The 13,599-nt window shown below is 41.6% G+C and overlaps 1 protein-coding gene across 2 annotated transcripts; it reads right to left on the reverse strand.

The window, feature by feature from the left end:
• Positions 1 to 1,488: 1,488 nt before the first annotated feature.
• CREG1 (cellular repressor of E1A stimulated genes 1) lies at positions 1,489 to 13,570 on the reverse strand. 2 transcript variants are annotated; one of them, XM_061120181.1, is made up of 4 exons: positions 13,191 to 13,568; positions 9,799 to 9,918; positions 6,324 to 6,508; positions 1,489 to 2,826 (listed from the first exon to the last, which is right to left on the reverse strand). In XM_061120181.1, the coding sequence occupies exons 1-4, from the start codon at positions 13,542 to 13,544 to the stop codon at positions 2,823 to 2,825; spliced, it is 663 nt and encodes a 220-aa protein (XP_060976164.1). In that variant the 5' UTR covers positions 13,545 to 13,568; the 3' UTR covers positions 1,489 to 2,822. The 2 variants fall into 2 exon arrangements, with proteins under 2 accessions (XP_060976164.1, XP_060976165.1); XM_061120182.1 differs by lacking the exon at positions 1,489 to 2,826 and having other exon boundaries at positions 6,320 to 6,508; positions 13,191 to 13,570.
• Between the last annotated feature and the right edge of the window lie 29 nt (positions 13,571 to 13,599).

Raw genomic sequence — 13,599 nt, forward strand, 5'->3', positions numbered from 1 at the left:
CAGGGCCTGCCTTGCTTTCTGGGCCAAAGCCAGTCCGAGTCCAAAACACTCAGCCCCTCTCTCCTTCGGGTCAGGGTTCTGCCCCAGTTCTGCAGCAGGTAATGAAGCGCATGACAGGGAGGGGTAAATCCACGACAGTCGTCAGCAGCAGCACAGACCAGGCCTCAGCTTCTCCCCTTTGCTCTGCTGGGCTACTTTCACTCCAGGGCCATCTGACCGAGGTCACCCATCCCACCCCAGCCCACAGTGGGCTCGATCAGCTCTGCTGTACCACAGTCCCCTCTTATCCACGGGTTTGCTTTCTGCAGTTTCAGTTACCAGTGGCCAACCTCAGTCCAAAAATATTAAATGAAAAATTCCAGCAATAAACAACTTGTACATTTTGTGTGTGCTATGTTGAGCAGCGTGATGAAATCTCACACCATGAATCATCCCTTTGCCCAACGAATTGACGCTCTATGTACCTGTCAGTAGTAGTGGTCTTGATATCACAGTGCTTGTGTTCAAGTTACCCTTATTTTACTTAGGGAAATGTTGGCAACTCGTATAGTCTTTCAGTTCAGTTCAGTCACTCAGTCGTGTCTGACTGTTTGCGACCCCATGCTTTATAAAATAAACTTTATCGTGTGTGTGTATAGGAAAAGAACATAGTACATATAGGTTTGGTATCATCCTGGGTTTCAGGTATCTGCAAGGGCTGGGGACAGTCTTGGAAAAGATCCCTATGTATAAGCGGGAAATTATTGTTGTTTGGTCACTAAGTCATGTCCGACTTTTGCGACCCCATGGACTGTATAGTCTGCCAGGCTGTTCTGTCCATGGAATTTCCCAGGGAAGAATACTAGAGTGGGACAGTGGGTTGCCATTTCCTTCTCCAGGGTATCTTCCTGACCCAGGGATTGAACCTGTGTCTCCTGCATTACAGGCAGATTTTTTTTTGCCACTGAGCCACTTGGGTAAGCATGTGGAAGATTACTGTTCAAAAGACCAGCATCTGCACAAAAAGTGGTCCACAGTGCCCCCTGGTGATCAATCAGAACATATTGGGGACTTAATTTGCACATTCAATTAAAAAGGATCTTCAGTGAAAAAGTGATTGACTCTCCTCTGTGATAATTAGATCTTACTTGAATACAGGTATTTTTACATGGTACCAAATAATGAAGAGAAAACTCACAATAACTGAGTAAAGGGAGAAATACAGATAGACACTCTCAATTTAATTCTATCACAAGTTACCTTGGCACCCAAGGCCCTGAGGAAAGACCCTTGACAAAGACTGCATTCTGGTAAACCTCCAAATTTTAAGACATAATGAACCACTTACCAATAGGAAAGGGTCAAGTTATTCACTTTAAGCTTTAAATCAGCCAGAAGTTAATATAACAACCTGCTAAAATAAAAACACAAAGGGATTTCAGCAGTGGACAATGAAAAAAAAGTGCAATAAATATTACCATCTCTGTGTAAGAAAATAAATACAACACATTTCATGAAAATAATGCTTTTTATTATTAATGCTTTGAGTAAGAAACCTCCTCCACCAAGTTTAAGACACATCATTTTTCTTAAAGAGAAGCTGTTTGCTGGATTTCAGGTTAAGTTCATTTTGTAGTTTCAAACTCATATTCAACTTCCTTTCTCTTAGCCATTTAAGGATCCAGTTGCTTGATTTCAGACACACCTCTTATAAAGGATCTCATAGAGTCTTCTAAAATCATGTATATAGGTAATAAAAGCACAGTTTCTTCCCTTCTGAAGAAATGTGATTTTTAAAAATCGTGTTGCCCTCCCTCTGATGACCTGATTTAGGCAGTAACAGCATTAGAAGCCACTTAGACATTTGAAGAAGTTGAAAAAGGCTTAGGCCATTATTGAGAGTTGGAAGATGGATTTTGGCTCTGGTTGAACCTGGTCCATGTCTGGGTTGACATTAAGAAATGTTATAAAAGAACACCAGAAATAACTTACACATAAAATGCCCCCCTTTCTTTTTTCTTTCATAATCCCCTTTTGGGACAAAAAAAAAAAAAGGTGTGCTTGTGTGTATGTACTTTGAGAGGAAGAAACTAATCACACAGTGTCCACTTAGCTGAGGAAGTCAAATTCAGAAAATTTTATGAACTTCCTTTATTAAGTCAGACTAAGGAAGTTTTATGATCCTTTGTTCTAGATATTTATCACTTTAGACTTGAAGAATTTTTTTTTGTTTTTTTAAGTTCTGTATAAGATAGTTTTGCCTTGTGTTGGATTAACAACACCCAGGACTGTCAAACATAAGTGGACCATGAGTGGGATGCTCCATTTGTGTTTCATCATTGTTTGTTTGTCTTGGCAAGATTTATTCAGGTGCATTGTAATAGCAGCCCTTAATACAGACTCAGGCAGCAGCTGTGGGGGCATGACCCTCTCCCCAGCACAGTGGATTTCAGGAATTAAGAACACATACTTGAGTACTTTCAAATACCAATGGTCAATCTAAAACTGGTAACTGTTCCTCTTCAAGGAGCACTGTTGGCAAACTATTTGGAATTAATGGAATAAATCGTTGATCATAAAGACACGTCTCTATGAAAATGACTTCAAAATATTAAAAAAAAAAATATATATATATATATATATATATATATATATATCTCCAACAATCTCATCTTCCAAGAAATCCAGTAATAATCCAACTCAATTCTGTTAGCAAGCAAGCAAAGAAAGAAAACTGGCTAATCTTCTGGCAAACTTCCCATAGAAAAACAATAAGTGCTTCAAATCACTGTGAAACTTCCTAAGAAATTTCACGCATGAGGTTAAATTCGCCATATGCTGCTTCACCTAGAGAGGGGAAGAGAGAGGAAGAAAAACTATTTCATTAAACTGAGTTGACAAATCAGAAGTTAACTCATTCTTGGGAAGGGCTAGAGACACTTCTGATCTAAAAGTTTTAAGATCTCAAGTTAATTTTGGGCACTTAGTGTAGTAAAGAAAAATCTGGGTTAGCTAAAATGCAAAAAATTCATTACTAAAATGAGTCCTGGTTTAGGGTCAGGCCTAGGGTCTTCCTCTCAGCTCTCATCCCACCTCTCCAAATATGATGCTGATACACTTTAGCAAGCACTGCCGGGACAAAACACTGGTCAGCAGCTGTGGCTACTGTGATCATCGCATTCGAGAACATTGGAACAGTTAAAAGACAAATGAGAGCAGAAGGGGTCCCCAACCTGAGAGCAAAAGAGCAGCAGTCATCCAGCACTCAGCCAGGGAGGTGACCTTGACCCATTTTCCTATTGTGGCCCTGACCACGGCCATCAGGAAATCCATCTCCAGGTAAGGGAGGGCGGGCAAGTTGCAATCCACTGACCTCTCATTACCTCCGTCTTTGGGTACCCCAGAGGCCTGCTGCTCAGACTTAACAGTGAGAGGAGGCAATTGCTGATACTTATGAGAAGAACTGCTTACCCAAGCACATCTACACATACTTCTGGTAAACATGACCACCTTCCATTCAATATGAGTCTAGCAAGACGAGGACTACTGTACACGCTCTTGGACTATTAAACAGTCCTGATGGCAAACCTGGTGGGTGGAATGGTGGGGGACCCACTCCTGGACTCTGAAATGGGTAGGAGTCAGAAGCATCTGTTCCAGGTCACATTCAAGGCACTGCCCATTCCTAGGATTCTTGCATCCTGTCTCAGGAGGGGTCACACCCTGGGCTAGTCTTCTGCCCTCCTCCCACAAGGACAGGAAAAAATGCTCCCTCTTATCTCCAAGCTGTAGAAAAGGCCCATTCATCTATGTTAATATAGTAGAAACCTCAAATTTATCTTTTCCATTGACTTACTCAATGTGCAGACTTATGGGTTTTCTTTTCCAGTTTTACTTTGTTACTAAAGCAAACATTGCCCTCAGGCATGTTATTTAGACAAAGATAACTGTACTTCAGAGACTGTTACATCCTGTAAAAGTGAACTTTAACCTTGAAGAGTGGGCCTGTCATCTTACTGACCATCCTCCTTGATAATTTGTTGCCCAGCCGTAATGTTATAATTGCTACCTCTGTCTTCCTTCCTGAAAAGATGGCTTTTCAGGTCCAGAACACAATCACTGGCCTGGACCTCCTCCCTTGCAGGAACAACAGCAGAATAAATGTCATGACTGATTCTTCTTTGTTGTTGTTAGATTCTTTATTCAAACAGGGGGCTTCCCTGGTGGCTCAGAGGTTAAAGCATCTGCCTGCAATGCGGGAGACCTCGGTTTGATCCCTGGGTCGGGAAGATCCCCTGGAGAAGGAAATGGCAACCCACTCCAGTATTCTTGCCTGGAGAATTCCATGGACGGAGGAGCCTGGTGGGCTACAGTCCACAGTCGCAAAGAGTCGGACACGACTGAGCGACTTCACTTTCACTTTTCTTATTGAAACAACATAATCAAGAATCTTTGTCTCAAAGGATCAGCCTGACAAGTAGCCAGTATTTATTAAACACCTACTCTGTGCCATGCACTCTCCTAGGTTAAGTTTGGAATGAAAAACCAAAACTAAAACCTGAGTTTTGCTGTGAAGAGATTTACAGTCATGATGGAAAGGCAATGATTCACCAATAGAACTGTTATATAATATAATAAGGCAGAATATATGAATGCTGAGAATTTAAGCCCAAACCTGAGCTGCAACCTACAAAGTCTAGCTTAGCATGGACACTTTCATCTCCACAAATAGCAGCCAGTCTGTTGCAAGCAGAAAGTGTTTAAATTACACTAGAGTTGGAGCCTGGTCAGCTGCCAGTTTGGAGAAGGAAATGGCAACCCACTCTAGTACTCTTGCCTGGAAAATCCCATGGACGGAGGAGCCTGGTAGGCTACAGTCCGTGGGATCACAAAGAGTCAGACACGACTGAGCGACTTCACTTTCACTTTCAGCTGCCAGGGATGTAACCAGAGGGGCAGCAAAACCTCCTGGTTAGAAACAAGGTGGAGGTTCTAGAGCTAGAATGCTGGGCTTTGAATCCCAGCACTATTGCTTCCTAAAACTTTAAGCAAGTTTCTGACTTTTCTGTGCATCAGCTCTCCATCAGAAAAAAAAAAACAAAGAAAAAAAGACTACCTAACTCAAAGGACTGCGGTGAGAGTTCAGTGAGTTCAGACATGGGAAGCCGCCAGTAAGCACAGCCCACAATGCCCAACAAATGCTACTGATGCTGCTGTTACTTCTGCTGTTACTGTCATCACCATCCGCGAGGCCTTGAGGCTGCCAGACAGGCCAACGTGACCCGTGTCACCTGGGAAAAGTACCAGTCCCCTGTATTCCTTCATTTGAACCCTAACCTAATTTCAAAAAACTTGATCACACTCTTCTGTCCTGTCCCTTCCCCATCTTCAGGCTATGTTCTTCTCTTTCATTCTCTCCGATCGCTCCTTCCCTCCAAGTGTCCATTTCCTGGCAGGACAGACCGCACACTCCCACAGGCACTAGAGGACCAGGGCCTGCGGATCTGGATCACATGCTCAGCCAGCATGTGAATCCTTCACCTTGGGTCAAGTGCCAGGTCTGATTCTCGTGAGAAAACACCATCATGGGTCAGAACTAGGCTCCACAAGCACAGACCTAAGACAGGGCCTTGGGAATTCCCTGGCAGCCCAGTGGTTAGGACTCTGCTCTTTCTCTGTTGTGGCCCAGGTTCAAACCCTGATCAGGGAACTAAGATACTGCAAGCCATGGGGTGCAGGGAAAAAAAAAAAAAAGAGTCTCCACCTGGTGTCCTAGTTTATAGATAGAGTTCAGGGTGTCTGTGATGGGGAAAAAACTGGGATGGAAAGAGGTTTTCATTTTCATTAAGCTCTAACTGAAATGTGTTATTCTTTTTAATGATGAATGTAGGCAATAAACTAAGAGGGGACAGTGTATCTGTGATGGCCACTGACAGAAATATAGGAATTACAGATACTTTCATATCACGGCACTGTTGCTGTGATGTCTTAAAATATTCAGTTCTCACTACTCTGAAAGTACAGGAAGGTTATGGACTCTCTACTGGAACTTACTATTTAATGTATTCATTAAAAAGCCAACATATTACTATATATCCCATATCTTATATACCCCACATTTTGTAAAATATTTTTATAAATGTATTTCCATATAGTTGGTTTCTTTTGTAATCTTATATACTTTATGTATTAAAAATATTATTCCTAGGGGAGTCATAGGCCTTACCAGCTTGCCAAAATGATCCATGGTACATGAAATGGTTAAGACCCCTTTGCTTTAGAAGATTGAGGACCACTGATAAGGGCTGCAATATTAGAAAGATGGAAGATGTGTAAATACTTACTGAAATGTGGCGTTATAATATTCTGCAGGTGTCACTATTTTTGGTCCACCAAAGTAGTCCAGGACCCAAATATTGGTTATATTCAACTTAGCGAAGAACCAATTATGGCTGGATGGCCAGGTTTTCATCTCAGGGTGTCGAATGAATAATGAATTCTTTGCAACGTCCATTTCTGTTTCGCTCACCTAAAAGATATATATAAAATAAACCTACTCATAGCAATGACATTTTGCTTTCTTGGCTGTTAAGAATGTGTGATTCTAGCATTCCACAAACCCTAAAGAGATTATTCAGTTATAAATCCTGATTTTTTAAATTTTTATTTCTAAAATTAATTATTGATCAATAATTGAAATATAACTCTGTATTAGTTTTAGGTGTATACAATATAAAGATCTGATATATGCATACCCTGCAAAATAATCACAAGTTTAGTCAACATTCATCACTACACATAGTAGCAATTTTTTCTCACCTTTTTTTCCCTTTGTGCTGAGCACTTTTAATATCTACTACAAATCTTGATCTTAAGCCATCAAGAGGCAGTAAAAGAAGCTTGAAGAAATGCAGAGAACAATGGAGATTTCAAATGTTGGTGATAACATATACTATAATGAAGTGGGAAACCATCATGAGTACCAGTTTTCATTGTGAAATAGCAATTTCGAGCTGTCAGAGTAATTGGCACAAAGTACTATAATAAAATATTGCTGGTGGTTACGCTGTGTAACATTAGCACTTTTATCCCACAGCATGCATATATTAAACACACAGATGGGTGCACACAAAGGATATAAGTCTTTAGAAGAAGCATAATGGAACTCAAGTGCATCTGCTGCCCCTCCCCCCATCTCTGACCATTGAAGAACACCCAGCTCCAGAAACACAGCCACACAGAATTTTGAGACCATGATTAAAACCTATCTGAGGTATTCATGATTGACAAGGTCAAGAAGTCTGCCTACTGGCTTAGCAATCAGATCAGTCCTCACAACACCTTGCCCTTTGCCCTTCCCACTGTTTTATTTAACCTCTTCTCTCTAGCACTCACCCCCAACTATCTAAATTCACTTCTAGTATTTAATATAGATACTCTCCCTTGTCTTCAATTTTTAAAGTTTATTTTTAAATTAGAGGATTAATTGCTTTACAATGTTGTACTGTCTTCTGCCATAGATGAACATGAATCAGCCACAGGCACACATACACCCCCTCCCTCATGAAGCTCCACCCCACCCGCTAGGTTGTCACAGAGCATCGGGCTGAGCTCCCTGTGCTATCCAGTGACTTCCCATTAGCTCTGTTTTACACGTGGTAATATATGTATCTCAGTGCTACTCTCTCAATTCATCCCGCCCTCTACTTTCCCCTCTATGTCCTGTGGACATAGCCTGTTCTCTATGTCCGCGTCTCTATTCCTGCCCTGCAAACAGGTTCACCAGTACCATTTTTCTAGATTCCATATATATATGCATTAATACACAACATTTTTCTCTGACTTACTTCACTCTGTATTACAGGCTCTAGGTTCATACACCTCACTAGAACTGACTCAAATTCATTCCTTTTTACGACTAATATTCCATTGTATATATGTACACATCTTCTTTATCCTTTCATCTATCAATGGACATCGAGGTTGCTTCCATGTCTTGGCTATTGTAAATAGTGCTACAATGAACACTGGGGTACGTGTGTCTTTTCCAATTACGGTTTTCTTAGGGTATATGGCCAGTAGTGGGATTGTTGGGTGGTATGGTAAAGTTTTATTCCTAGTTTTTAAAGAAATCTCCATACTGTTCTCCACAGTGGCTGCTATCAATCTACATTCCCACCAACAATGCAAAAGGGTTCCCTTTTTTCCAAATCCTCTCTAGCATTTATTGTTTGTAGATTTTTTGATGATGGTCATTCTGATTGGTGTGAGATCATACCTCATTGTAGTTTTGATTTACATTTCTCTAATAATAAGCAATGTTGAGCATTTTTTCATGTGTTTATTAGCCATCTGGATGTCTTCTTTGGAGAAATGTCTGTTTAGGTCTTCTGCCCATTTTTTTATTGGGTTTTTTGTTTTTCTGTTGTTGAGCTGCATGAACTGCTTGTGTATTCTGGAGAGTAATCCTTTGTTAGCTGCTTCATTTGCAATTGTTTTCGCCCATTCTGATGGTTGTCTTTTCATCTTGTTCATGGTTTCTTTGCTGTGCAAAAGCTTTTAAGTTTAATTAGATTCCATTTGTCCATTCTTGTTTTTATTTCCATTACTCTAGGAGATGGTCATAGAGGATCTCGCTGTGATTTATATCAAAGAGTGTTCTGCCTGTGTCTTCCTCTAAGAGTTTTATGGCTTCTGATCATCTTTAATCCATCTTGAGTTTATCTTTGAGTATGGTGTTAGGAAGTGTTCTAATTTCATTCTTTTTCATGTAGCTGTCCAGTTTTTCCAGCACCACTTCTTGAAGAGACGATCTTTTTTCCATTATATAATTCTGCCTCCTTTGTCAAAGATAAGGTGCCCATAGACATGTAGGCTTATCTCTGGGCTATCTTGTTCCGTTGGTCTATATTTCTGTCTTTGTGGCAGTACCATACTGTCTTGATGACTGTAGCTTTGTAGTATAGTCTGAAGTCAGGCAGGTTGATTCCTCCAGCTCCATTCTTCTTTCTCAAGACTGCTTTGGCTATTCATGGTCTTTTGCATTTCTATACAAAATGTGAAATTTTTTTATTCTAGGTCTATGAAAAATGCCACTGGTAATTTGATTGGGATTGCACTGAATCTATAGATTGCTTAGTCATTTTCACAATATTGATTCTTTTGATCCAAGAACTTGACATATCTCTCCATCTGTTTATGTCATCGTTGATTTCTTTCATCAGTGTCTTATAGTTTTCTGTATATGGCTCTTTTCTCTCCTTAAGTAGGTTTATTCCTAGGTATTTTATTCTTTTTTGTTGCAATGGTGAATGGGATTGATTCCTTAATTTCTCTTTCTGATTTTTCATTTTTAGTGTATAGGAATGAAAGGGATTCACGTGTATTGATTTTGTGCATACTCCCCTTTTAATATACTTAGTCTACTTTCTGCTCTAAGCCACTGTTAAATACGGAGACAAGGAATCCAAACATGGGAAATATTGTACAGTGTACAACATGGTCAGGAGTATGAACTTTGAGCAGATGTTCCTTATATAGGAGCTTAATAGCTGTTACATCTGTTCAGCTTCAAAAAATAGTTCCTTTTTCTTATTGAACATCTATCTGCTCAATTGAATAGTTCAATATCTTATTGAACACCTACATGAAAGTAACCAATTAAAACCTTTAGTTTTTATGAAATTCCTCTACATATTAGAATATATTCTAACTCTGTACCTCAATCACAAATTTTATTTTATTCTCAAAATATGTCTTCCTTCACTGTTGATGATGATGATCTTCTAAAGCCAGTATCTGTTCTTACATGGTATTTACCTTGATAACAGTTCCTGATAGTATTATGTGAGCACAGAGGGGACTCTGGGGATCAAATCCATATTTCCTGCAGAAACTAGTCTCTGCCAAAGACATGGTCAACGTAGCATATGGATTCTCCTGTAGAGATAAAATGAAGACCTCTCATGTGAAATGTTGTCTCTGGAGAGGTAATTAATTTCACAAGTTGCATACACATTGTCCCCAGAACTTGACCATTCTTTCATGAAACAATGAATTGGAAAATACCACCTTCCACTTGGGAAAATTACTACTTGGATAGAGACTGATCTTTATCCTCTCTCCAAAAAAAGTGTGTTGGAGGTTGTTTCGCATTTTAAGTAACTAACTCGGTAAGAATTATGTTAAACACTTCTCTTTTTCTTAGACTCCTAATTTGTCCCATACTTACCAGAGGAATTATAACTACATTATCACCCAAATACAAGGCTGAACTCCAACCTTCACTGAAAGAGCTAAAGGATTAGACTACTGTGAAACTAATGCATAAAAATAACACAGTAGTTCAACTAGCTAATTGTATAATTTAAGCAAGAAAGTAGCTGAATCATGCTTCTTGGTTATCTTATACTAGCAGAAACTATCATGTGATTTCAAAATTGGAGAAGTTGCTCTTTCCTGTTCTAGCAGTAAGAGAATTCTTAAATTAAAAATGTGATATAAGCAAAATTCCTAATTCTTTCCTTTTCAGAAATCAGCTTCATAAAAGGCATTGTTGACAGATTACAGCAAAATTCACATGCTACATTTAGTGTTTTAAACCTTAAATGTCTTGTGTGTGGGATTTTGCCATCTCACAGTGACCCATCAAAACAGTGAGTCATAAAGAGATCTCTTTGGAATTATTAGGCCAAAAATTTGCTGTCAACAAAACCTATTAGGCAAGGCACTAGGGAGACCAAAAATAGGGGACAGGGAGACTCAGACAAGGTCTTTCCCTTCTCTGTGAGTTTATAATCTGGTTGAAAAGTCAAACATAAACAAAGTTTAAAAATGCAAAACAAAGACACAGAAGAGGTCAAAAGGTAGCACATAACTCACTGCCAAGTGAATGACAGTTAAGCACATTTGAAGTTCAGTGTAAGGAGATACCAGCACAGCCTGGAGTGATATGGAAACTCTAGGGAGCCTTGTAAGATAGTCAAAATCAGCACAAAAGTCAAAAGATGTATTAAAGGTAAAGTGAAGTGAAGTCGCTCAGTCGTGTCCAACTCTTTGTGACCCCATGGACTGTAACCTACCAGGATTCTCAGTCCATGGGACTTTCCAGGCGAGAATACTGGAGTGTGTTGCCATTTCCGTCTCCAGGTGATCTTCCCGACCCAGGGATCAAACCCAGGTCTCCCACATTGTAGGCAGACACTTTACCATCTGAGCTACCAGGGAAGCCCGTATTAAAGGTAAAGGGCATTGTAATTGCAAAAACACAGAATGGAGAAAGTACAGGACAAGATTGTGAGTAGTAAAAACCCAATTTGCATGAAAGAAAGCTTTCTGAGGGGAAGGGGTAAGGGACACAGTAGTGAGAGGTAGAGGGTTGTGGGTAGTGAGCGTGCCTCAATTCCAAGCTAAGGAGTCAAAACTGTATTTTATAGGCTGGCATCTGTCAGGGCTTTCCAAGAACCACCTGTCTGGAGAGCGTGTTAAAATGTGGATTTCTTGGTTCCATTCTCAGCCCAGGTATTTGCATTTTTAACAAACACCCAGGTGAATCTTATGTAGCTCTATGTTGCCAGATGTTGTTAAAGGTTTCTAGGCAGAGGGCAATGCTGAGTGGTATTTCGTTCATGTTATTTGGGTGGATAGGGTGGATAGAAATAGGAAGAAGATGGGTTAGAAGGAGGAGAAAAAATGGAAAGCAGAAACCAACTTTGACTGGTTAACTGACAGAATCAGAATCAGACTGATGCTGATGTGGCCATGCCTTTTCACTGCCATCACGGATCTGAAATCCTGGGTAAGTGCCTCATCACTGTCATATTCTAGAGATGTCAAAGACCTGGGCTTGAGTTCCACCTGAGAGCCATTAGATGACTAGTCACAATTGAGTCTCTGCACCTCTGAGTGCGAGTTTACTCATTGCCTAAAATGAGGAAGATAACATCAGCAAAAGTTTAAATATAATTGTGTATAGCAGTGGTTCTCACCCCCTCCCAACATTAGAAGCATCAGGAGGGATTTGGGGGGTTGTTTTATAATAAAATGTGTTTTTAGTAAAATGCTTTGGAATTGCACTTTAAAAATCTTCCCAGGTGACTGTATTTGCAGCCAAGATGGACCATCACTGATGAAACAGAAATGAACTTGCTGTCTGAGCAAATGTTTAAGGGAGTGGAGTGGGTGACTGGGAATAAGAAAATGGGGAAACAGGGATGTATATACCTTAACTAAAGGAGGGTTAGCTCAGAGAATGCAGGCTCCCAGTGTCATAGATCGTCCCCTTTTTCAACAAGTTAGAAATTTAGGCTTCTAATTGCAAGCTCCATTTTTGAATGTTGGTAACTAATTCAAATTTATTAAAAACAAAACAGAACTCTGCATGAGCCAACGAAAACCCATCTGTGGGACATACTCAGCTCATGGACCACCAGTTGGTGACCTGCGTTTTGAAGGCAGTAGATCTGGCATAAAATTCCAGTGTGGCCACTGGGCTTAGGGCAAGTTCTTTATCTGCAGAACCAGGGTGGTAACAGTCACCTCAAAGAGTGATTAAAAGACAGGATGAGGGGAAGATAAAGGGAAAGGTCATCCTGGCACACAGCAAGTACCTCACCAAATACAGGTTTCTTTCAATATAATCCATAAACAATGTTAACCTCAAGTCTAGGGATCTTTTGTCAAAAGGAACCTTCCCCAAATCTTGCTCCATCCCTGGACTCAGCATAGCTCTAGTCTTCCAGGTTGTGATACCACTCGAAGCATCAGAAATCCACCTGAGAGGTGTTAACTTGGCTCTGCCCCAAAAGGTGGACAAAGGGTGAGGACCTAGTTCTCCAATCCGGTCTGCTCCCTACGTGGGAGGCTGACGTGCACCTGAGGCCTATAACTTTTAACAATAAAAGCCCAGTTAATGAGACACCGTGCCCCAAGACGACTCAGGTGAGAAGTCCTCCAGGTGCTGGTAAAGAATACACCCCAAGTGCGTGGCACGGTGGCAAGGACGTGTGGGCAATTCTTGGTATTTAGTTGCCCAACAATTGGAAAACTGTAATGCACGCCTATCCAGCGCAGGAGAGAAGATCCAGAGGTTTGGGCTGGGTTCAAACTCATCTCCATGAGGCCGGCTCTCCTTTCCAGGCAGAATTTAAGCGGTAGTCGAAAGGCTCGCGCGCGCTCCAGCCCCGCGGAGCCACACTGCCCCTCCGGCTCACCTGCAGGTTGCCCACCGATTGCTGCAGCGGGCTCAGGTAGAAGTAGGGCACGCCGCTGCCCTTGCCCGGGGGCCCGTCGCTGAGCGATAAGACGTCGGCAAAGGGCCTGCCGCGCACCCCCTCCTGCGTTGAGATGGTGGCCAGTGCGCCCCAGTCACAGACGTTTGTCACGAAGCGGGCCACGAGGGCCGCATTCTCCCGGGGCGGCAGCGGCGGCAGCAGCTCCGCGGCGCCCCAGTCCCCGTGGCCCCGGCCGCCCCGGCCTCGCGCCGGTGCCACCAGCAGAGTCACCAGCGCGGGCGCCAGCAGGAAGGCGAGCACTGCGCGCACGAACCCGCAGGCACAGCCCGCCATGATGGTGACCCCGGCGAGAGTTCTGGACGCGGCCGCCTACCCGGACCAAGGAGAG

Source organism: Dama dama, chromosome 20, assembly GCF_033118175.1.
Source record: "Dama dama isolate Ldn47 chromosome 20, ASM3311817v1, whole genome shotgun sequence".
NCBI classification, from domain to species: domain Eukaryota; kingdom Metazoa; phylum Chordata; class Mammalia; order Artiodactyla; family Cervidae; genus Dama; species Dama dama.